Source organism: Echeneis naucrates, chromosome 15 (assembly GCF_900963305.1).
Source record: "Echeneis naucrates chromosome 15, fEcheNa1.1, whole genome shotgun sequence".
Taxonomy (NCBI): Eukaryota; Metazoa; Chordata; class Actinopteri; order Carangiformes; family Echeneidae; genus Echeneis; species Echeneis naucrates.
This window is the reverse complement of record NC_042525.1, coordinates 2,572,006-2,597,707: the sequence shown is the minus strand read 5'-3', so window position 1 is coordinate 2,597,707 and position 25,702 is coordinate 2,572,006. Positions and strand designations below refer to the sequence as shown.

Below are 25,702 nucleotides of genomic sequence, written 5' to 3'. Positions count from 1 at the left end.
TTACAATTATGTTGGCAGATATTGTGATTTCAGTTGGAATGACTGTTTTCTTCTACCAAACAACCCAAAGCCTGTACAACATGATGTGCATGTGCAGCATCTCCAAGTTTATGATGCAGAAAACAAAAACCATCAGCTTTCATAAACTGTTCTGTGATAATCTTAGACATGTTGACTGTCATCCTGTCGCGTTATTTTTTTCCACTGCAGATGAAAACTCTCTGGCTGATCAACATTTTAAGTCTTTACAGTGATGCTGATGTATGAAAATCAAAGCTCAAATGTATTCAGAGCTTCAACATTAAATGACACTCTGCAGTGCGCCCTGACGAGCTACACGGGCCGGAGGCTGCAACACACTGCTGCTGCTCTCAGAGAATCACTTTCTTCTGAATTCATTATCAGCTCAGATAAAAATGTGCAACGGAAGGGAAACGTCAAGATCCAAAGCCACTAAAGTCTGAAATTATGATTGAAGTCTGACATTAAACACAATAGCTGAGACTGCTGATAGAGATGGACGTGGACTGGAGTGTCTTAATCTGTGTTTAATCTAATGACCGTCAGATTGGATTGAGGTCTATTGAAAATTGGCTGTTCTCACTTCATTTATAATTTTAGTAAACATTTTCCAAATGAGTTTATGGTCTCAGTCCCTAGTTTCAACTCTTCAACACAACCTGAATTTTGAAGTGCTGGTCACATTTAGAGGAAAATAGACCACAAAGCAGTGGATGGATTGGGACATGTGGCAACTTTCTGACCTTGAAAAACCCAACAACGACCAAATTACAAACTGGAGGCTTCAAAACTTCAGCTCAAACCAATAAGTGACATCACAGGGCGTTGACACTCCATTTCAGCATGAGCAAAACAAAAAAATAAACAAACATACTCCAGAGCGTATCATGGGCCAGTGTGGATTACACTTAACAGTTTTATTTGGAATATTAAGACAATGAAGCATAAGCCAAGCACCAAGAGTGACAGCTACAAGTGTCGCATCATACGGCTCTTAAAAATGAACAGATTATACTGGAAAACAAGTTTTTTTTTTTCTTTTCAAATGGTGAAGCAGATACACAGAACAGACAGTGAGATGTGAACATGATTATGCCATTTACATGCTCCAAATCCTACCTGACAGCAGAAGAAGATAAAAATCAAATAAAAAAAAAAAAAAAAAAAAAGGAGAGAGAGAAGAAGAAGAAAATAATGAAAAAGCAGAAAGAAAATGGAACAGCGATATTCGTCCGACTACAGCCTGGTCAGCCTGCGGCCCCGGGTTTAAAAGGGCTCTTATGATTGGTCAGAACGAATAAGGCAGTCTGGGAACGCGGCAGCGCTGCAGAGTGACAACCATTAGTTCCCATCATTGTCAAGTCCTGTTGCCTCGGCACCCACATCCACACAGCAACCAATGTGCACATACAGCATTAAAGTGACAGAGGATTGCAACCATTGTTACACTACACTCCATTGCATATTAGGGAGAAGTAATAATGAAAAATAATAATTCTTTCATACATCTTTTTCTGTTTGTATATAGCACTTAACCCAGCTTTCTAAAATATATATGGGAACAAGGAAGAAAAATGTTTAAAATATCTTTTTTTTTAAAGTTTGTCCTCTTAACAGCAGAAACCATGAGTCGTACCGAGGTGGGGGGGGGGGGTCAGACATTGCAGGGTGTTGCTGTAAATTGGGACAATTTAGCGAATTAACCAGCCTGCGTCTCATCCAGACCGGACCCAGTGGTTTCTCGCCACAAGCGAGGCTCTCATCATAGTGCAGCTAAATAGTGTCATACTAATGACAATAGAAGGTCAAAACTGTTGAATTCATGGCATTTTCTTATTTTGTTTTGTTGTCTTTTTTTTTTTTTCCTTTTTTTGTTTTGTCTATTATTTAAGAACATAGAATATACACAAACGCCCAACTTTGCTTTCCCTTTTTTGGGGGAGTCACACACAAAGGTGGTGCTGGCTAAAATGTGGTCCATCTTTACGCATCCCTGGTTTAGGGGGGTGAGGATGCAGTGTGAGTGTGTGTGTGTGTGTGTGTGTGTGTGTGTGTGTGTGTGTGTGTGTTATACCTGGGTTAGTGTCGCTGTTAGAGAAAATGTTATGGTATGTGCAAATGTGTGTGTTCCAGACAGTTAATGCACCACAGAAGAATAAAAAGTCTTTTCATCAGGCTCCTAACACACAACTCCAAACAAATTATTCATCAAACATACAACAGTTTGTTTTTCTTCTTCTTCTCCTAAATCTACGGGATATATGGCAAACATGTGCTATGCTTAACATCAGATATTTCCCATGGGGAAAACGGAAAACTGGGTTGAGAGGGTCCCAGGACTCTCCTTGCAACGGGCCTGCCTGAGGGTTTGTTTTTTTTTTTTTATACATATATGGGGGGTTGGGGAGGACGGGGCAGAGAGGCATTGTTCACCGGAGTCACTGTCATCACCCCTCACAGTCCACCCTGCTTCCCTCCCTCTTGTGTGGCTCTGTCCATAGACTAATATACTACCACACAACACACACACGCAGAGTCTGCACCATGGTGGAGAATACAACTCCATCAACACAGCTTCCAACACCTGAATATAAGTGAAACGCTTTCAGGATCGCCGGCGCCATCGCAACACTCACAAGTCTCGCTGTCTTGAGCTAATACATGTACGGTGCTGTCCGGAGATATTGGGACAGTGGGACATTTTCAGTCGTTCTGACTCTGTAGTGCAGCTTATCAGTAATGAAACAATGATGATGAAATTAAAGTGCTAACTCCCACTTTATTTTACATTTGAGAGCGTTCAAATCCATTTTGGGTGACCACAGTGGGGATACTGGCCTTGTTTTTTAATTGTTTAAAAAAATTATCCTTATCTAATAGACAAAACATTTTTTCAATTTGAGCAACTGAGGAAATTTTACTCCCAAAATAAGTGAGAATGAACATTAATGCAGCTATCAGAACAGATCATGTACTCGTGACTGATTCTGGCACTGCAGAACATGCTCGACCAAGTTGTATGAACCTTAAAGCGTGTTAGACTTGTAGCTGAGGTCCAATCCCCATTGTGTTCACCCAGTATAAACCTCTGAACCCAACCGTCACTTCAATATGATGGAGTAGAGACGCGTCACTGTCCCTATACCTGGAGACTGCACCGTAGAATACAAATACACAATTAAAGTGCTTTTTACTTCAACAAATCCCTCGCCCTCTCTGCGAGCACTTCGTAGCACCTTCAGTGAGCCAGCTCCGTCTCTGCTATAACATGGTTGGAGAAAGAGTAGAGGGCAAGACAACAGGCCTGAAGTTCACTCTAAACCACCATCATCTACATCAGCGCTCTGATGTCAGGAGATGTGGCCAGATGGGGAGAGAGGATATAAAAACATAACAAAAAAGTCAGCTCCCCTCAGTCATACAGCAGCCATAAGGCAACACAAAGTGGCCCTTATAGTACCCGGTATATTTATCCCCACATGGTAAAATTAGCCTGTGATTAGTGCCCACAAGCAAGGTGGGGCATGTTAAGGGGTCATACGCAATTGCTAAGCAGCAGCGTGGTCGGCAGGTGGTGGTGAGGAAAATAGAAGATGGTTTGTGTGTGTGTGTGTGGGGGGAGTTTAAAACAAATACAGCGGCTTCACAAAATATTCAGACCCCTTAAATTTGTTGTGTTTTGACAGAGGCATGGATCAGGATGGAAGAAGTTAGAGTTCTGTCCATCCAGCCAAACTGAGTCACCAGGCAAGAGGAGCCCCGGTCTGGGAAGTGTTACACCCAACGAGCTTCACAAGGGCCCGCCTGAAGGACGAACATCAAGCAGGTTTTTTCTCTGAGAGTGTGAGGAAAAAGATTCTGTGGTCCAATGAGACAAAAAAAAAAATATATACACTCAAAACACCCTGACCTCTGCAAGCAGAGCAGTGACAGTCACTCCAGCGTCGGCTTGGCTGTGTGCTGACTCTGGCTGTCCTTGACAGGCCCAGCCAAAGCCACATAACATCTGCACAGACCTGAAGGTGGCAGCTTCCCATCCAATCTGACGGCATTTCAGAGGATCTGCCATGAAGACTGGAATAAACTGCCCAGATCCAGGTGTGTAAAGCTTTTTAAGTCTAAGCCAACAAGACTTGAAGGTATAACTGTTGCCAAAGGGCTTTTACAAAGTACTTCTCTAAAGTAGAGACTTCGTTTTCTTATTTAGTGAAAATATGTTTTGGGTTATTCAGCACAGACTGATGGGTAATTATAGCCATTTATAAAAAAATCAAATCCACAAAACAATAAAGGGGTCTGTTGCTCTGTGGAGCCTCTGTATACGTTTCTTGCATTCGACAGTGTGGATGCCGAATATTCTCAAACATAAAAGTGCGCATGCAAGCAACTAAAATGTCGGCCTTATTACCCCCACCCCCCCTCCTGAGAATCACCCCAGCTCCTCTCAACACATACAGGAGAGTAATGTGCTGTATTCATGACCACAAAGTACCAGGCAGCTGAAAATGTTCCACACGTTTTCAGACAGGAAATATTTTATAATGCCTGATCAATTCGAACTGCTTCAAAGAAACGGTTTGTGAAACACGAGGAGGCCACACACCCCACATTGCTGCCTGGTCAATATGTGAACATGAGACTCGGGGTGTGGAGAGCATTTGAGTTTTACAGCGTCCTGGTCCTCCCACAAGAAAATGTTGTAGCAAAGAGCTCAAGTCTCCAAACCACAGTATGGAGCGAGCTTTCACTTGTTTGTTAAGCTGATAATTTAGCTTTAATTAAACACCACTGAACTCCACAATAAGCATCAGCCCAGTGAGTTAAGAGACAGAGCTGTGTGCAGCAGCTTTGGTCTCAGATTTTCATGGGAGAGAAAGCACCCAGACATTTGTTCACGATTCAACCCCATTGATGATTAAAATGACCTTTTTGCCGTATGTGCAGGTTGATACACCCATGAGCACATACACAGACTAAAGAATGACTAAAGAACTAGTTTAGAGATGAAGCCCTCCAGTGATCATGAGCTCATGTGCGTTTCAGCTTTAATATTTCAGTTTTACACATTACCTGCATGGTTTTCAAAGAAAAATCTTCTCTTTTAGTACACAGGGGAGTCACTCATTTGTTTGGACACATCTCGCTCACAGAAATGTGTTTCAACGTTTAACTACTCTCTCTTTTTTTTAAGCCAGGTAATGTGTGTTTACTAAAAAGTAAGAATTAAAACTAAATGTTAGTCATCAGACGTTAGATTATTATTTGCTTAACCTTCCAGATTTGTTTGGCAAGTAGGAGCCAAGAACCTACACATGAGGCTGGACAAACAGGGATATTTTGAGCTGGTGTATGCTACAGTAGGGCTGGCATTGGACCCGCTATCCACCTAATACTACCACACAAAGCCATGACATGACAAGAGACTAACACATGCATTAGTGAGTGACAACAGATGTAGCTAATGTAAAACCTAACCAACACAGAATACCACTACTTTTTTTTTTGTTTGTTTGTTTTGTTGAACCACCATGAAAATGAGCTTTTGGCTCAGACTCATTTCATGGCATTCAAGTGCACCATGTTGAAGCACCTGCTCCAGGTTTGGACAACTAAACAGCGGATTAAGGGACAAGAAGAATGGTTTTCTGAAAAGGCACATAGGTTACACTGAGAACACAACAGAGGTGGCTGGATGGCCAGCAGTGTTTTTCTCCCACACAACTGAACTCACTCAGATTACAACAATTAAAGCTCTCAGGTACATGCCAACCTCTTGAGAGTCAAATGTGTTGCCTGGGCTCGATGCAACCATCCAATGAGGGGGATTTCTTCAGATAATTAGCTGTTAAGTGTGGGACATTAACGCCCAAGAAAAGGCTACATGATCTGTTTCCTGTTGGTGACACAGGGCCGTTCATTACAACAGCATAACACATTCTAACATGATTTCATAGAAAGAAATATAAACTCAGGCAAAGAAAGTGTTCTCCAATTGACATTTGTCCTATTAATGAACTTTAAGGGGTCAACTCCCTCTTTTATGATCATGTTTAGAAGGGACAAGAGTATTTTTAAGTTTCATTGATTGTCTTCCCAGCACTTGCCACACACACCTTCAACTTCTCGGACAACCCCTGTAAGCACCCCTTAGTCGAAGTGCACGGCTAGCTGCACCAGTGTCACAAGTGTCTGGTGAAAACTGGAGACAACTAACCAACTTGGACACTCTCAGTGTCCAGGGCAGACGCATCCAAAAAAATAAAAAATTAAAAAAAGTGCTAACTGAAAGAAGCAGGTGTAAAACTAAACACTGTCAAGCCACAGCATGATCCCGTAGAAACACCGGACTACTCAAATGTTACAGGGTAGGAAGAAATGAACTGGCAGCACATGTTGAAGTGACCGTGGCCAAAGACGATGTGACAGACTGCTAACAAAATATTTTCCTTACTATATTTCCTTGAAGGAGAAAGAAGAAAAAGGAGAGCGGGGGTGTGCACACTAATTAGGATACAGTACACTGATTTTTTTATTCATGATTACTGCTTAAGTAGGAACAATTGTTATTAAGGACCAATATTATCCTTAGAAAGCCCTTAACTTCCCTGATGTGCTGTCCCTCTCAGAATCTGCCCCCGTCTCTGGCTCAGGTGATACTCATGCATGCAGATATGGCAAAGAATGTGCCTAATGCAGCTTTATCCATGGGACAAGCTCTGACTGCAATATACCAATAGCACCTCCAGATGCCCTCTCAACCCATTGACACCTTAAAGCCCTTACAGGAAGGTGTCTCCACTAGGTGCTTTGACAAGCTTGGTTGGAGGGGAGGGGGGAAGAAAAAAAAAAAAAAAAAAAAAAAAAAAAAGAGAAAGAGAGAGAAAGCACAAAGTGAACTGTACAACGTAGCCATGTGGCCCTAAGTAGCATTTTGGGATGAACAGGGAAGGCATGCAGGCAGGTCTACAGGCAGGGAGATGTTGTGGGATCAGGCAGACAATTAGCACAAAGCGGGAGGGGAAAAGACACAAAGCGCTGATATTTGTGCCTTCCCTCCCTGTCAAAACAACCTGTTCAACACAAAAACATGTGCTTGCCAGACAGCATTATACTGAATATAATTATATGTATTTTCTGTGATGTAAGTAATAACTAAAACAAAGATTAGAATGAACCTTGTATAGCTTGTTATATTTCAATTTCATCTCCCACCAGAAAGAGAGCCATATCAGCAAAGCCTCTAATTGGCTAACGAGGAATTTCTTCAGTTTTGTGATGCTGCTGCAGTGTGTGTACAGACGATGGAGAAGCCCGCCCTATTTGACCTTAAGTGGCGGTTCCCTCTCCAGCCAGCGAACTCGTACTTTTTGTTTATAGTGATACTCCTTGAGGAAGTCCTGCAAAGCAGGGGGCAGCGGCAAAGAGCCTATACCATCGTATGTGGTCCAGCGGCAGATGGCAGCTCGTGCCAAGTGCTGCAGGCCAAAGGGAAAGGTTCGATGGAGAGGTGCTGTAAGCAGCGGTTCAAAAAACATGCAGGCGCTGGGGTCCTTGTAGTGCTCCAGCAGTCCTGTGACGGTGGAAGAGTGGAAAACACAAGGGTCGTGGGCGTCGAAGCTGAAGTTGTGGTTCCACTGCTCGATGCGTGCGTGCAGGGAGCGGTTGTAACGGCGGAAGCTAACGGAGAAGAGGTAGTCCTCCTGGGCTGAGTCACGCAGCAGAAAGGTACCCTCTGGCCGTCCGTCCAGCAGTGCCTCAGCCTCATAGCGGTCCATCACACCCCAGTAACAGGGCAGAGAGGTGATCTGCAATAGATCCGGCACCAGGCAGTGGATGTAGTCTATCTGCGTGTGGACCTTCCACGGTCCAGGTTGCTGCCGGCTCAAGTGACCTTCACCAGAGGTGTGCCTCTGCTTGGGCCTTCTGGCTTGCAGACAGAGGGTGGTTGAATCCTCCTCAGAGTCACAGTCCTGGGCTGACGCTGAAGCCCCCAACACCTGCCCACATGCCCCTGATGATACAGCAGTCACAGAGCTGCCAGTCCCTGAGGCCCGGCCATCCCCAGAGGCCTCTCCCATGCCAGGAGCCATCTTTGGTCCCAGTTTGTAGAGAGAGGATCCCGGCACTGAGGCCTCCAGGGTGTGGATCTGTGCATTAGGTGGTGGGTCCACACCTTCCTCAATGCTAAGTCTGCGGCGCTCACGTAGACGTTCCTCTTCATCCTCAGGAGAGGGGTGGGCCGGGTCAAAGGCATCAAGCAGGGCAGTGGAGGAATGCGGGCTGACCGGTGCTGTGTGTTGCTTGATCAAGTGCCACTTGTGGGCGAGATCTGAGCCTGGTGGGAAGGGGCAGGTCTCCAGCATGAGCTCTGTTAGGTGAATCTTACGTTTGGAGGCGACTGGGTTCTTAGTTGAACGGGAGCGTCTTCGAGTGGGAAGGGGTAAGCACAGTCCCACCGTGTCACTCAGCCGCTGGCGCAACGACCGAGCAGTCAGACTGCGTCCTCCAGACACAGAATCGCTCATCTCCTGAATGGAGCTGACGGCGTAGCGCCTGTCTCTACGGTTCCCACTCCCCCTTAAACGCCCAGAACGCCGATCTGCCTCCAGCGAGCTCTGGGTTTTGGTGGAACATGAATGTTTTTTCTTGCCCCCCCATGGAGCATGACGGGAATAGGAGTCTCTCCTGGCCAGGGGAACACCCCCTGATCCCCCCCGTATATCCTCAGTGTCCTTGTCAATAGTGATCTCTACTATCTGAGGGATGTCCGACACACAGTTGTGATGGCGCCGTCCTGATGTTACCATTGGCACTGGAAGGAGGCTCCGTGATGGACTAGATGCTCCTGATGGATGTGCGTCACCTGAGCTGCCCGGTTGGCCGAGATCCACCACACAATGGACGGCATCTGCCTCAACCCTGCTTTCACTGGGTCCTGCACTGCTGTTGTGAAAGAGTGTCTGGCATTTGCTCTTCAGGTTGCTCCACATGTTGCCTACTTTCTTCATCAATAGGAGCCCCTGAGACCTGGAGGCAACAGGAGAGGGGGGAAAAAAGGCAAAAACAAAAAATTAAGTCACAGGTGGAGCAATCTCACAACAGCAACAGTGCCTACATTTAATACTGAGGTAAAACTATATAAAGAATGTCCTACATTTAAATTCCCCAGGCTACTGTGTATCTAGTAATTAGACATGGTGTGAGTATAACGGGGCCAAAGTGTCTGAGAGGTGGGTGAGCTTGAGTAGCTGGAACAGCGGAGTTAGGAGTTGCCAGGCAGACGTGCAGGGACACAAGGCCACAGCTATAAATGAACCCAGGATCTGCTCACAGCTGATCTGCTGGTATGTACTGTATTACAGAGCCAGTCTAGACCTGACCAAAAACTTTCCCTGCAACAGAAGCAGACAGGCGCGCGCACACACACATACACACACAAACGTCACTGATTTTTCACTCTTCTACAATTTGACAGATCTGGAAGTGGTGACACAAAAACTGTGTTTGAATTCTACAATAAGCAGGGTCAGCTCGGGTACGTGGCCTGGCAAACACAAAAGCTTCAAGGATTGCAAAAAGCAGCATTTCCTTCCTGGTTTCAGACATTTTCTCTAAACCCCATTAATGTATACATTTTCGTGTTTACAAGAAGGTTCAAAGTAGTAGCAAACAACTTTTCCACAAAGAAAACCTTCTGGAATGATTTTGCAACTGAATTACTATGTTTATTTTCTTTATTGCTTGTGCATTTAAGTGAACAGTAGATAATAAAATTAAGCTTTATGGATGAGCTTGAAAGAGCATGCAGTTCAATTGTAGCAGTACTCAATAAGACTGAAATCCCCAACCCCGTCAGCATTATTTGTACATACCATTCACTAATATACAGCCACTCATCAAAGGACATTAGTCCCTCTGTGGCCAGTCTGTCTCACTTCCTCCAAGTTCTAACTCAATAAACTTCTGGACTAAAAGTGCTGTTTGACCACCTGGCATCATGTCGACCATCACACAGACAGTGCATCCAAATATTGATAGAGGCATCATGGATTTGCAGACTCAGCTGAGAGAGTCCAGAACTCTGATGTGCAGGAAACTAAACTGATCCTCAGCACATGACTGATTAAGTTGATTTCCTGAGGGAATCTTCTATGAGTATTGCTGAAAAACTCATTACATCTCCAAACCTGGCTGTGGTCATCCCACATATTGAATTGCTTTCAATTTATAAAAAGATGTCAAAATATCTGTGTAGCCATGAAAGTTTAACCCCCAAATGTGACATAATTGAGATTCTGTAGATCACCTCTTATTCTGTATTAAATATGCATGCACACAAAAAACTGGAGAAAGTGCATTGTCTGTTCTGTTGGACAGCCGCAGTACTTAAACCCACAACTGGCTACACATTCAAGCCACTGACTTCATATGGAGCCCCAAAGATAAACAGACAGACATATTTCCGAACATGCAAAGCTCCCACATGCTTTTATACAGCAAATACAACAAATGCATGACTGTTGAGAACCAGTACCATGGTAGGTTTCTGCATGCTGCAATTCAATTATACTTAAAATATGTTTGTAATTAAATTACAGCTACTAAAGTGGTTCATTTCAGCACTGCAACACGCACACCAAGTCCTTTGTACTTTGTTCAGTGCTGCCGACTGTGGTGGGAGCTGCTCTAGCATTATACCATTATAATCCTTATCTATCTGATTTTGGCATTGTTAAAAAAAGGCAAATTTACTCATCATTACCTGATTGACTTTACAGTTTAAGTGTTGCTATTGTTACTAAAGCTTGAACTATGGTGACGTGTGTACTGTTGTTGATCTTTAGTAATGGAACTCAAAGACAATCAATACTTGGCCATGATTTTGATTGATTTTATTTTTTTTTTTAAAGTCTGCACATAAATAATGAAATAGCCTTTTTTCCTGTTGCATGTAATTAGATAATTAAATTTATGAGGTAAATAATTGAATCAGAGTGACCAGCAGTGTTCCATTACTAAAAATGCTTATACAACATGCAGCCATGCAGAAAACTCAGTAGCATTGTGCCCACAGCATTAGCTCTGATTATAACCCCTCACATCATGGCCAGTGTCCACACTGCGTGGAACTTCAGCTGTTCCAGGTATGCACAAATACTGTTGCACTAAATCGTGTACATCTTGATTAAGCTGATGCTAAACTTGTGCACAACTATTAATCTATTTATCAAACACCCAATCAAAAGAAAATTCCCACCCATTCTGAGAAGGGGAATAATTTGTTTTCTTTGAAAGATGTTTCCAAGGGGAAAAAAATGCAAAACAATGTGAGAATTTGTTGCATCACTTGGTCTTATATCAAGAACATTAAATATTTTCCTATCCTGCAGTGAGATCACATGGAAATAGATGCATGCTGTAAACATGCTGTTAATTGTAAGTAATATGCACAAAGGAAATAATTGTTAGTTGCCTTTGTATAAATAACGTGTACTAACCTAGACAAAAATATCACAGATTGATGATTCAAATTTATTTAGGAAGCACTTTTAATACTTTATGATGGTCCAATCTGCCACACCATAAGGTGCATTCACACCAGAGGAACGTTTCCATAGTTATTAGAACTGGTGGAGAAAGTACCCCCCTTTTCCCGTGTTTGCACCGCAGGAACGTAGAACCATTCTAGTTCTAAGAACACTGTTTTGAGGGGCTTTTTTGCTGCCCCTACTTCAGGGTAGGTATTTTCGCAGCGCAATAGGAACTTTGCATGACTTAAGTATACAGTGATTGGTCCAGACGTAGGCACACTACATTCAACTCCACCATTTTTAAAAAAACCCGTTTACAGCATTTGCCGAGTAAACACAGAAGTCACGACAGTGTTCCTACTGGCGGTGCGAATGCACGCAGTTAAAAGGCCCTAGAACGTCTGTAGCTCAAGGCGGTGCTTGAAGGTTTGCGGTTCCTATCAAATGATAGGATGTTGATACTGTCAAGACTTTTAGTTAAGAGGTGTCATGCCTCATGTTACACACATGGAGAAAGCAAAAAACCCGAGAAATACATTTACATAAAAAAGGAAAAAAAACAGCAGCCTTGAACTAAGTTGATTAGGTACCACCATCCACAATGTGATTTTACATCTTAACTAGAGTTGTCTATGATTTCAATGTGTTGGCTCAATAGCACACTAACGCATCTCAACCATTTCAAGATTCAAACTAACTTAGACAGGCAGAAGAAACATTACTCAAAACACACTTGAACTCGTTGTCCAGCCAAACAAACTTAAGAAAAAGGAAACAAGCCAAAAACCAGCTTTAGTTTGTCAAAATTTTTGTTGGAGCACAAAGTCTAACCAGCCACCGCCTAAATTTGCCAGATTTATCTTATTTCTTGTAATTCGATTGTCAGCCAGAAAGCACTGATCTACCAACTACAACTGCATGTTCACACCCTGCTGTTTAACTTCCAAGATAAACTGGAACTGTGAGGCTAATGTTTTATCAGTTACATCTTGAGAGTCTGGATTTTCCATCCAGGTTGGTGTGTTTTATCCCTCAGTCTGCTAATGGCTTAAAAAATACAAACAATGAAAAGTTCCATTGACCAAGACCCATGACTGAAAGGGGTCAGGATCTTGACAGCTTTGCCAACTGTGACCAGGTATGATTAAAGAATGCCTATAACTTAACCAGGACTGACATTTATTATTAATAGCATTAGAAATTGGTAAGAGTTATGATTAACTTGGCAAGCAGGGAGACAAATCTCTGGGCACTGAACCATAAAATTGTATGAACTATTACAAATGTGAAGGAATGAAAACTCTTTGCGCAACAGTGTTATTTAGCTAATCTGGCCCATGTCCTCGTTAGCATGGCTCCAATCTCACGAGCTATCAAAAACAGACAACATTAATAACACTGGACTCATCGAACCAAACAAAAACAGTCACCATCTATGAAGTTAGCGCATTTATTAAAGCGAAGATGGTGACACAAACACATTATATGAACTTAAACTTGAACTCGTATCAGACTGCTTGCACCATTGCATCCAATTTACAATTCTTGCACTAATCTTTTACACCACTTTACAATAAGACAACTCAAACTGCAGCTTTGTGCTAAGAATTAACTCAGTTCAGCCAATACATGAGTGATTATTTTATAGGTGACTGTCCTCTATCACTGTCTAGGAGTCGCCCTCTGATAACAATGGCCACACCGATAGCACCATCCAGTCCACAAGCTTTTAAAGTCTCCCTGAAACAGAACTAGGCTACTTCTGCTCTCCGGCAGCCCAACACACCCATTCTCCTGGGATCACACTGATCTAAGAGAGGGCTGGAGAGAAGACAAGATTAAGGGAGGGCGCCTTCTCTGCTCAGACCAGGCCAGAGTTAATGAGATATCTGCAGCGTCTCGCATTCTTAAAGATATGTGGGATGGCAGCAAGCCATGCAGGGTCTGCAAACGACTGATAAAACACACTGATTCTTCCTTTAACTCAAATATATCTCTGCAAATACTTTTAAAACTTTTAATTGAGATATTGATATGATGAGCCAATTTATCCTCCACAAAACATAAGCAGATTGTCTTTTTATTTAATAGTGCAGAATATGCACAGTCAAAACATAAGCCTGAAATATTACCTTATCCTGGAGCACATACAGAAATTTCATTAAAATAATTATGCTGTCCTGCTGTGGCTTTCTAGTAAAACAAAACATGCAAGTTAAAAAAAAAAAGTCATTATAATGAGTTAAGTGACATTAGGTGGGAAAAATACCAAAACTAAGATAAACACAGTTTAAAGTTAATAAAATAAACCATTCTTTTGAGTTATCGCTCCAACAATGAATTAGAGCTGGTTTTACAGATAACCGCGGACGGTTCCGTTACTCTAACGGGCAGACGAGGAGATTTTTATAAAACCATATTTAATAATATAATGGATTTTGTTGTTTTTAAGCTGGTCTATAGAAATTGGTTGGAGGCCTTTTGGCTGCTGGAGCCCCCCCCCCCTCGGTCCCAGCCGAGTTAGCCGACCTGCTAACACGTTAACCCTCCACAGACACACCGCTCCTCTGGGGTTACAACCGTGGGGGTTAACGTTAACCAAGCTCCTTTTATATGGTATTAAATACAAAAAACTTAAAAACATCCATTTAAAAATAAAATAGAGTCTCTTTAATTTAGCAACTCACGAGCTGTCAAAAAAAAAAATTGCTAACCAGCTAGCATAGCATTCCCCCCAGAACAGGGGGATCCTAACGTTAGCTTTCGGCTAACCCGCTAGCTCCGCTAGCTGGTTAGCTTGAGGGGAGGAGGAAGAGCGGAGAAAATCCGACACAAAATCTGAAATAAACCATCCAAGAGAGGCTCAAACGTGCCGGGCAGATATCTACAACATGTCGGACGTGTGGCGGTGGGTGTCCCGGGGTCGTGTCTTACCCGTGTGGCCGGTGGAAGGTCTATTCAACGGCTCTCTTTGTCTGCAAAAAATGGCTAACGGGAGAAGTCAGGCATAGATCCCCTCTGCGGACCACGGCGGCGGAGCGAAGCACGGAAAAGACGGGGAGACTTGACGGTGTCATCCCGGATGTTTCCCCGATAATTACTTCAACGCTGTTAAAAAATATATATGTTATTTTAAAAGAAAACCAAAGAAGGAGTTAAATTAGCCTGGAAGTGCAGCCAAAGCCCGTCTTTTCCATCATGGTGGGGGTCTTCTTCCTCTGCCGCGGTCGCTGCTGCCTCTAGCAGCCGATGTGACGGCGGTGTCGGCAGACGGAGAGCCGGGGGAAGGGGGGGGGGGGGAGGCGGACGGAGAGGAGGACTGACGGCGGCCCGGTCCAATGGAGGGCGGAGGAAAAGGCGGACACTTCCGACGGAGCTGCCGGATGGGGAACGGCCCCGAGCCCCGCCACTGCTGACGGGCGTGCGCGGCCGCCAATGGCCAGCCAGGGGAGGCCGAAGCTCGGCCGCTGGCTGCGGCTCGGAAACGTGGAGCGGTGGAGGGATGCTGAGGATGGACGTCCCGGCTTCACTGTTTCACTGGTTAAAAATGAACCACCGTCTGAAGCTCAGCTGGCTGTGACTCATTAAAATATACACCATAAATAACAAATATTCATTCAACGAAACAGTAAAAGCCTCGTGTGAGGTTTTGTTTTTCTGCCAGATCCACGTGTTAAAATCTGGTTTTGTACTCATCTTGGTTTTTGTCAGGTTACATTTTTGGTTTTTTTATGTTTATTCATATATTCTCTATCAATTTCTTTTTTCCTGTCTCATCTAACATTTCTAGTTATCCCTCTTTGCTTCTATTCTGTCCGATGCTGCTGTAATGTACACATTTCCTCACTGAGAGACGAATATAGGATTATCTTATTTTATCCTTATTCTGTTTTTCTAATTATATTCCTACTTAACAACACAATGAACAGGCATTGAGAGGAATACAGGACTAAGAAAGGCCCAAAAGATTAATTTTTGTACTGAAGCCTTTAATAGTATAATCTGGACATACTCATAAACTTTCCTGGTCACGAACCAGAGTGTTTTTAGTTATTTAATTTGAAATTATAATAGTATATTTGCGGAAAAAAACACAACCAAATAACAATTCAAACTAATATAATAGTTTGCTATCTGGTCCAATTATTCAAATATAGTTTTGTGCTTATTTTGCTGCCTCTTTCTCATTTGTTTTATGTTTAATTATATTTCTACTTAAACTTTGCACATCGTTGAAGCAGTGAGAGGAATATGGGTGTTAAGGCCCAAAAGCTCAGTTGTTGCTCTGGAGCCTTTAGGGAGGGATGATCTGGACATACTTGTGAACTTTCCCAATCACATCAAGAGGACTTTAAGGATCAAAACAAAAGCAATTATGCCAAAAGAAGAAAAAAAAATCTGTAGTGGACATGATAATAATAATATGTGAGACAAATTAAACATTTAAAAGCCATCCCCTCAAACTGTAGAGATCTGGCATCATGACCAATTAATACATTGCATAGCGAGTTCCAAAGCAAACATACAATTAAAATGTCTGAGAAGAACATTCACAGTCACTCGCACCCACACATGAAGTCATCTCCTGGAGTCGGATCACTCATGTACACATGACACGAGGCGTAATGGGAAGTGGAAGTGGCGTGAGTAATGCAGTAGTTAGCTGGGGCTGAGGGTGAGTTCAGGGGAAATCACCAGCAGCCCGAACACATTAGCTTTTACATCTCCGAGACGCTGATCTAATTTGTGCTTATGAAAGGAAATGAAAGAGAATTGCATTAGCACTGATTCTTCTGCCAGGAGTGATTCACACTATTTTCGTCAGCGAGGACCTTTCCTACCAGGTCTACGCTGTGTCATCTGCAGGCGATCCACAGTGAGGATATGATAACTCCCTCGTCCCTGTCCAGGGTGACTGAGTGCGACTCATCTGGACCTGAGGGAGAAAAGTCCTGATTATAAAACCACATTCTCACACCAGCTCTACTACAAATGTGAAAACTGTAAAATCTACAGAGGGAGAAGTGTCCCAGCCTCCATATGTAATATTTTTTTACATAGATTATTGAGATTTCTGTAAATTCAGACTACTGTCTTGTTCTAGATGCAAAAAACTGGAGGTGGTGTTTATTCTGTAAGGGTCATTTTGAAAGTTTCAGTTGCACTGATGTTAAAGTGTTTACTAAACTTCATTTACTGCTCCACGCTGCGAGTCTGGCATCCAAATAAACTAATGCAAATCACAAGTGTTGACAGACAATATTTGGGGACGGGGAGTCGCATCGTACAGAAATAGACTTGGATGCAGATCAGTCGTGGTGTTTCGTGGATGGAGTGAAGCAGACGTTGGGTCGGATCTTTCGTGGTTTATGTTTTGGTCTTAGTGAGCTGACAAGCCCCATATTCAGCTCAACGCATGCTGTTAAACTTTGTAAAATTAATAATAAGCTTTCATTATTACTACACTTATATCACCGGTAGCATTACAGGTACCATTAACGTTATTACTGCTGCTGCTTCTACAATTGTAATAATATTGGTAATTATACTGACTTTATTTATGAAGCACTTTTCCAAATAAAGTTACAAAGTGCTGTGCATTAAAACAAAACAAAGCAATAAAAGTGGCAATTAGCAAGGCAACCATGACAAGGAGGATTAAGACAAAAGACAGAAAGGAAAGGCAATAAAGCTCATTATTATTTCTAATGCTCTCTCTCTCTCTCTCTCTCCAGTTGAGGAAGATGGACGCCCAGCCTGATCCTAGTTCTACTCAAATTTTAGGTCTGAAAATGAAGTTTTTGATCTTGGTGGGAATCATTCTGTCTAAATCCAACGATTAACCGTTTAACCAGTCGCACCAACAGTCAGATTAGCCACAGCAATCAACCTAATGTGCATATTTTCGTACTGTGGGAGGAAGCCAGCGGCCTGGGATTCAAACCTGGAACCTTCTTGTGTTATTTTGTGACTTCAGATACTTAAATTTTCATTTAATTCAAGCACGCAAGCCATAAGTATACTTCACAGGACATGACTGAAGGCCCCTTTGATCTGGTGGTGAGTTTGCAGTCACTGATACTGACAATATAAAATAATTGAATAACTTTCCTGAATTATTAATTGCTGTTCATCCTCAGTTTAACTACAAGATACACAGGATCCACTCTTTGTAATATGGCAGCAGCTGCTATAATCAAATTTGAATTACAGAAAGATAAATTATCGCAACTCAGGACAGAAATGTTGCTTGCATTTACAACCAGGAAACTGTGAATCTCTATGTTGAGTTACAGGAAGTTGTTCATGTGGTTTCCATGGAAGTGTCTCCATCTTGTGGCAACAGCCTGGAAATAAAATTGCATCGACATGAAATTCAGATTTACTCATAGCTGGTAATCTCTGGTTTAAAGATCCATAGCTGATGTTTGATTCATCTTATGACTTATTCCTGCATGTGTCCTGTTCTCACAATATGGGTTAACCCTAACACACCTTTTGTATTTTTGTATTTTAAGATCATCCCAGTCATGAATTTATAATGTATCCAAAATTAAACAACACCATTATCCGATCCTTAGGTGGCTTTACTGTTATTTAAATCTAGGGATTAGCCACAGTTGTGTTGTGTTGTGTTGTGTATTTTGGGTGATTGTTACATTAAATCTGTTTTTGTTCCTGATGTCCTGCTCGGCCCTTTTTCTTCACCTGTCAGGGTTGTTTTGTAGTTTTATTTTCATAAATTTCATGGATGGGGTTCTTCGTAAAGGTGTTTTTTGTGGTTGATAGTGGAATGATGGAGACCTACAAGTGGGAAATAACATCTTGGAACTTCAAATTTTTGATGAGTGTTTGAAAATGGAAATTAGGCATGAAGTCCAGGAAGTTTTTATAAAAATTGGAAAGAGAAGAGTAAAAAAAAGCAAAATGCATCAACATTATTTTTATTCATTTTTATTTATTTATTTATTTATTTGCATGTCACCGAAGAAACTTTTGATTTCTAAGAAAACCATCCAGAAGCTCACATGCATGAAGAAGTTAGTGAATTTCGTGCATCTTTAGTCACGGCAGCATTGTGACAGTAAGCACAAAGCCGTTCACTTCGTAGTCACAGCTGACACAAAAAGGCGGAAAACTTCAGAAATATAAAATGTAATCTTTATTCATTTATCATTTGTCCAATAAAGTCAGAGCAGCATCACTGACGTCAGGAATTTTCACGTCCTCGTGGAGGAAACATTTATTTTAAATGTAAGTAGTGGTCCCCAAACTTTTCCAACTCATGGCCCACTTGAAAGTCCAACAATATGGAAACCAAATAATTTCTTAGAGAATTTTTTCTTGTCTTTTTAATATAATTACATTCAATGCTTTGTTGGCCTATTTTATAGCCCAGCAGTGGGCCCCAACCCAGGGTTGGGATTGAGTTTACATTTCTTCCAGATGTTGGAAACAGCAGCATGCAGATCCATCACTGGATAATGTGGCTCATCATTTTGATGGATGTGCTGTGAGAGGTGAGGTGGGTCGATACCAGCTTCTCTTTGAAGCCCAGGACAGTTGACAGGAGGAAGCCATATTGACAAGGATGGAGAATCTGGATTTGACACCCTGGACTGGGAAAGAGATGAAGCTGTCGTGACTTTCAAGAACTGCAGGAACTCTGAGGAAGATTAGACAATTAATTATACATTACCAGATAAAATGTCGTGTCAAAAATGAACACTAGTGACCTAAGTTTTCCACAAATCTCAAATTCTTGATCGTGGATTGAGTTGTCTTGATTTTACAGGCAAATGTTTTTCAATCCAGCCTTTCATATATGTTTAAAAATGAAAGTTAAGTTTGAAGATTTTAAGGATTCTAAAAGGAAAATGTGTTCTTTGGTTATATATTTGTTTTCGATCTAATTTAAATGTCTTTCAGTCTGTGTTTTCTGAGAAGTCAAAGAAAGTGAGACAAACAACAAGTGGAAAATGATTTTGATCGACATCATGTGGATAAGGTGTGACAGAGACTTATCTGAAATGATGATTGAGTTAATATCATGTGAGTTTACACAAAGTGACGGGAAGCCACTTCTTCTCCACGCTTGTGTCTCACTGTGTCAAAACAAAAAAACGGTCCTTTTCCTGGAGTCCTTTTTGTGCTCGAACAATAACGTTAACAAGCAGTAGAAAAACTATAGCAAAGGAATGTCTCCAACAATCCCTGAATGGATAGAAACCATTTTGATATTAAGGAGCAATTGACTCTTCCCCTGAGTGAAACAAATACGAGAAGATGCTGAAAGAACTAAATCTAAGATGAATTCTTCTTTGTGTATTTGCAGTGTTGAATAGATTGTTGACTGACTTGACAGCAAAGTCACAAATCATCATGAAAACCCACAATGAGTTTAAAAGACACACGTAAACATAAAGGACACTCACTTCAGGGGCCTGACTGTGCAGCCATTATGCATGAGGCCACATTTGAGAGGCAGATTCCACAGAACCTGAGGTCGATCTGGTCACGAGTCAGTGGCCTCACAAAAGTTTTAATGGGTCTGAAGCCACAATCAGAACTGTCAGCCTTATCTGTATTCATTTGTCCTTTTCAAACAGTTTCTTCAGAAAAAGGAGACATTTCGTCCTGTCAGACTAAGTTCTTGCAATTTGCCCGACTCTTTGTTCGTCTTATAAACTAATTATTTTCATTAAATGGAGGATTTGATGTGATTTTTTTTTTTTTTAATTCTGCAGGGGATTTATTCTCTCATGACTCAGAGAACGCGCTAATGTGCCTCTATTAACCCTTTTAAACCCAGAGAGCTGGAAATTTGTGTTTTTTCTCATTTAACAAAAAAATCTTATTCCTAACAAGGCCAAGCTCAAAGATCTGGAAGTTTCTGGGGTCACATCTTCTGTTTTATCAGCTGCTATCTCCTAAAATGGGTTAATTGAACTTAGAAGAACAATGTGCTCTTCCAGGTTTGATTCCCTGGGACAGTAATTTAATTGTTTTGGCTTTGTATCCCAGAGCTGACCACGGAACAGCCTGTAATTTCACATGTGCTGTCATGCACCATTTGTTTTGGCCGTCTCCATCAATTGATTTTGGAATCGATCAGTTCTGCTGATCAGGCTCACATGTTTGCACGTTCCTGTGCTCAGGCCAGATTCTGTGTTTCTGTGAGAACTTAAATTGAAATCGGCGTTGGCTCACGTCTGATTTCGTGTGATTTCAGGATTTAGAGGGAATTGCGCTACATGTGTTCCCTGTATTATATTTCAACATTTCTGGTTGAATGAGACACAATGAGTGACACAACGTTGTGACAGCAGATGATCAGAGGGTGATTTTCCACCCTCCTATTCAAGTCTACAGTCATGGTCCACGGTGGCTGTGACCCAAATAACAAGGCCACTTTCGTGTCACAGGATCATATGTTGGGTTTTTTTTTTTTTTCTTTCTTTCTTTTTTTTTGGGGGGGGGGGGTACGTTGATGAGAAATTGTGGATTCTTTATATCTCCACATTCCAGGACAGTGAGAATATGAAGTCAAGAGGGAGTTTAACGTTAATTATTAATTAATTAAACTTTAAAGGCGATTTTAAACGTCATATATGGGCACAGGAGGAATTTGCAGCTCTGTGACGCCCCTCTGCATCACAGGGCTCTTCTAGGCCTCTGCTAGCAATTATCCACAGGTTATCTGGATTGCCCTGAGGGGCCTGTAGTGGGCTTTATAAACCAGAGGCGTCTCCTTCCAGAGGCCACAGCTCAAACAGCCCGGTTTAGGAGCTCATCTACCAGCCGTCTGCAGTTTGTTTCATCTCCAGCAACCAAGAACCGACCAAGAATGGAGTTTCATTACGCCTCAGAGTTCAACGGAAATGTGTCCGTTTCTAAGCTGAACAAGCACAATGAGTGCAAACACAACGATTTGTGCAAGGAGGAGAAAGACTCGACGGCACCAGAGGATCGGTCTGCGGTGTCCTGCATGGAGAAAGCTTACAGCACCATCCTGAAGGAGCTGGGAGAGGATGTGGAGCGGGAGGGACTTTTACGCACACCATTACGTGCAGCCAAAGCCATGAAGTTCTTCACAAAGGGCTATCAGGAGACGGTCCAGGGTGAGTGGCATGACCAAACTCAGCTGTGCTGCACATCTGAGTAATCACTGCAGCAAATATCTGCACTTCTGTCAGATAAAAGTGAGCTTCAAGTTGTGTCAACGCAACTTTACGCCAAACTGTATCAGAGTGAGAAATGAAAGCTGGTTGTGCGTTCACAGTACTCAAAACTAGGCAGAGAAGTTTTCCATCTGTAGTTTAATAATGATTTATTCAGTAAGACAGAAAAAAATAATCAGCGTTTTCATCTGCACAGACATCCTGAATGACGCCATCTTTGACGAAAACCATCATGAGGTGGTGCTGGTGAAGGACATCGACCTGTTCTCTCTCTGTGAACATCATCTGGTGCCTTTTTTTGGGAAGGTCGTTCACTCACCGAGACACCCAGAGTCCTCAAACAATCCTTTAACTGTGTTCTTACTGATTTTGTTGTTTTTTGTTTCACTGTCAGGCTCACATCGCCTACCTCCCAAACAGGAGGGTGGTCGGCCTGAGCAAGCTGGCCAGGTAAGTGATGGCAACACACACACACCAAAAATGAAACAAATGACCAACTGGATTCACTTTATTGTTTTTACTTTAATAGAATTGTGGAGGTGTATAGCAGGAGATTTCAAGGTAATGTGTGTTTGACTTCACTCTTATTTTTGTAACCTTTGGCCTTCAGTCACATTCAGTGGGATTTTTCTCCTCCACAGTTCAGGAACGTCTCACCAAACAGATCGCGATGGCCATCAATGAGGCCCTGGAGCCTGCAGGAGTGGCTGTGGTCATTGAAGCTGCGTGAGTCTCTTTGTCTTCATTTATTATAAAAATCCTCGACAGTTTTCTCTTTTCTGACTAAATAAAGCCCAGTATTTTGGTCCAATATCGGCCCTAAAATAAGACACAGTTAATGGGACACTTAGGACTCAAACTTCTTGAATGTTTTGAAAGAAATAAAGTAACCCAAATGATTTTTAGCATAGGCTAAAAAATAAAAAGGTTATTACGGCCACTGAGCTCTGCAGGGAAGCAACAGCCCAGTTCACAACATCAGACAGACTTCATGTCATCAAGGCTGTACGGCATAAAGGATATGATATGACATAAAACTATTTGATACATCAACTCAGCTGAACCATCTTTAAGTCGCTGAGAGGCTGAGGTTGATCCTGGTTTGTCTGAAATTCTGCCAAAGTGGGGGAAAATGACAAGAAATGTCTAAACTGGGGCTTTAGTGTTTAGATCTACACTCGCCTCCATTTTTGTACTTTTTAACTCAAAGTTAAACTCTGTCTGCGTTTCAGTCACATGTGCATGGTGATGAGAGGTGTCCAGAAGATAAACGCCAACACTGTCACATCTGTCCTGCTGGGAACTTACAAAACAGATCCGAAGCTCCGAGAGGAGTTTTTGTCTCACATACACAGGAAATGAGTCAGCTGGACATGTCCACTTCTCGAACACACCACACCCTGAGATGGAGTCAGGATGTGAAGTGATAAAAGTGTAACAGATAAAAGGCACTGAATGTAATATTAATTTACTTTGTTCTAATTAATATCTTTTCTGGATGCTTTGGAACATGTTATCTTAATATTTGCCAAATGAATGCTATTTCTGGTCACAGTGATACATCATTGTGAGATATTTATGTTTGTACAGTCACAACTTAATTAAACTTATTCTTCTTTGCCTTAAACTTCATTTTTGTCTTTGTTGTCTGAGTAAAAACATTTGAATCCAATGCACCAAAAAAAAAAAAAGTTCTTCTGATTAATTTGGGTCGTTGGTTTTTCGCCATGAAGTGAGAAATAACGCTTAACACAACTTAATACATATTACACAGAAAGCTGATGGAACTCATCATACCTTATGCGACTTAATTTCCTTCTTTAGATCTAGAGAACATCAACGATTCAGAAAAGCTGCAGATGGTCATTAAAATGGGAAGTAAGAGCCTTCTGAGCAGAACCGTGCAGCCAATGAGGGGTGCTAACGCTCCACTCTCCTCCCTGTGCAGACTCAGTGTTGGGGTCCGATCACTCGACTAACACCGTACCTGAGATCACCTGGCGTCTCGTTAACCGCGGCCATGTTCTTACATCAGCCCAAACTTTCGGCCTGCAAAGCCTTTTCCTCCCTCTGAGAACAAACAGAAGTACTCAGGATATTGTTTTTGTTCATATTGCAGCAGTTAGCTGGTTGGAATTTCATTGTTCGACAGCTTTTTATTGTTTATTTGTGTTATGTTATATTCTTGTGTTATATTCTCATTTTAATACCACAAGACGAGGGCAAAGGAAATGCTAAGAGGAAGAAATGTCAGCTTGATTTGCTTCATTTACTTAATGCCGTTGATATTGTTCTCAGTTTGTTTATGCATTGTGACGGATATCATCTTTAACCAGTATTTTGAATTGAGACAAATATTGGATCATGTGTTTAAGGGCCCCAGTCCCCTCGAGGGCCCAGAGCCCTGAGGCTGGGAACCAACGTGGCGCTCATCTGACGGTGACTCTTTGTCGCCTTCAGCAGCTCACAGTGACGCTCACTCACTCAAAACCTGGAGATGCCTGTAAGTTAAACTTCTTATCTCACTATTTAGGAGTAAAATTTGGAAAGTGTCTCAGGTTGTGCAAGAATGAACGTCCTCTCTGCTGATTTAAAAAATGCAAAACATTTCCTCATTCTCAGTTTTTACAGCGACAAGTTTGTATTTCCTGTAAAAAAAAAAGCTGATGACCCTAATGTCACTTAATTTAGACTTCTCTGTCTCTTGCCTGGTTAAGTGGTGGCGGCATTAAAATGATCGAGGTTCCTTTTTTTTACTCATGGGGCCACATCAACGGGCTTGCGGATGTAACACTGCTTTAAATGTGGATGTCTTCAACTGAAATGAAAACATGAAAATAAAAAAAAAATATTATAATGATATATAAATGAATTAGTATCTAATTCCATTGACCTGTTTACCAAGTCGACCCAGTGATGTGTGAGCCATTATGAACATTAACACCCTCAGTTCCACAAATAAAAGCTGCGAATGTTAATTCCACAAATGTGTTTCTGATGCTGCGCGAGTTAACGCCTCTGAGCCAACTCATCAACACATTAACCACATTTATTGAGAAGAGAGAAGCATCAACAGGGAGAATGCATCGGTGGCTGCGGCACTTAGATCCTGGATCCTGAGGGTGGACCTTCACACAACGGATAAGCAAAGCAAAAACTGTCCCAAGAGCGAGAGAGAGAGAGAGAGAGATAGAAGGCTGTTCAACCTGCGATCTGCTGACAGTTACACAACGCAGGCTGGGACAGAGGAGGAGCACCATTTACATTAAAGCTTTGAATCAATCATCAGAACAAACAGACAAACAAAAAAACTTACACAAGTCATTCAGCAAGAGTTGGCACTGTTGGATTAATCGTTTGAAAAAGTAAAAGAGGAAAAGCCAACACCAAATGCATCAAAACAAGGCAAGCCGATAGTTTAGATGTTTGACTTGCAAGAAAATAAAAACAAAATTCCATCCTGAACTCAGGTTGTTACCAACAAATCCGACAGACATGAAAATCCGAAACTGTATTTGCATAAAGCTGTTTTATGGAGTTACATATATTTTAACAGTTTTCAAAATTCTGGTAAACTTCACATATCTTCATTTCTGTTCAAAAAGTTGTTTATTACACGACACCTGTCGCTGTCAAGCTGATGTCATTTGGGTTCAACTGATTTGAATTCCATTTTTAAAAAGTAGATTTATAGCATGGGTTGCACCAGCCATCTATCAATCACAACGTTTTGTTGTTTTATGGTTTTAAATCAGTGATTTACTAAATTTGGCTGCACCATTAAAACTTTTTCTTGTTTTCTGCAGTCAAGACTTTGGTTGTGCAAATCAGTTGCAAAACTAAATTAGTATAAAGTCACTGTAGCATCAAAGTGTGAACAAAACCACCAGGACGTTGATGCTAACCTGGAAGTTTACAACCCAAAAAACTTTACTGCAGAAAATAGTTCAGGAAATGCTGCCAAACTTC

The 25,702-nt window shown here is 41.8% G+C and overlaps 2 protein-coding genes across 2 annotated transcripts; one reads left to right on the top strand and one right to left on the bottom strand.

Annotated features, from left to right (window-relative positions):
- Positions 1 to 980: 980 nt before the first annotated feature.
- Positions 981 to 14,802, bottom strand: socs5b (suppressor of cytokine signaling 5b). Its single transcript, XM_029521180.1, has 2 exons — positions 14,487 to 14,802; positions 981 to 9,048 (listed from the first exon to the last, which is right to left on the bottom strand). Exon 2 carries the CDS (start codon positions 9,027 to 9,029, stop codon positions 7,338 to 7,340), a length of 1,692 nt encoding a protein of 563 aa, XP_029377040.1. The 5' UTR covers positions 9,030 to 9,048; positions 14,487 to 14,802; the 3' UTR covers positions 981 to 7,337.
- Positions 14,803 to 21,399: 6,597 nt separating this feature from the next.
- On the top strand, positions 21,400 to 23,095 carry LOC115055754 (GTP cyclohydrolase 1-like). Its single transcript, XM_029521769.1, has 6 exons — positions 21,400 to 21,673; positions 21,930 to 22,039; positions 22,128 to 22,183; positions 22,263 to 22,294; positions 22,375 to 22,459; positions 22,966 to 23,095. Exons 1-6 carry the CDS (start codon positions 21,400 to 21,402, stop codon positions 23,093 to 23,095), a joined length of 687 nt encoding a protein of 228 aa, XP_029377629.1.
- Positions 23,096 to 25,702: the final 2,607 nt, after the last annotated feature.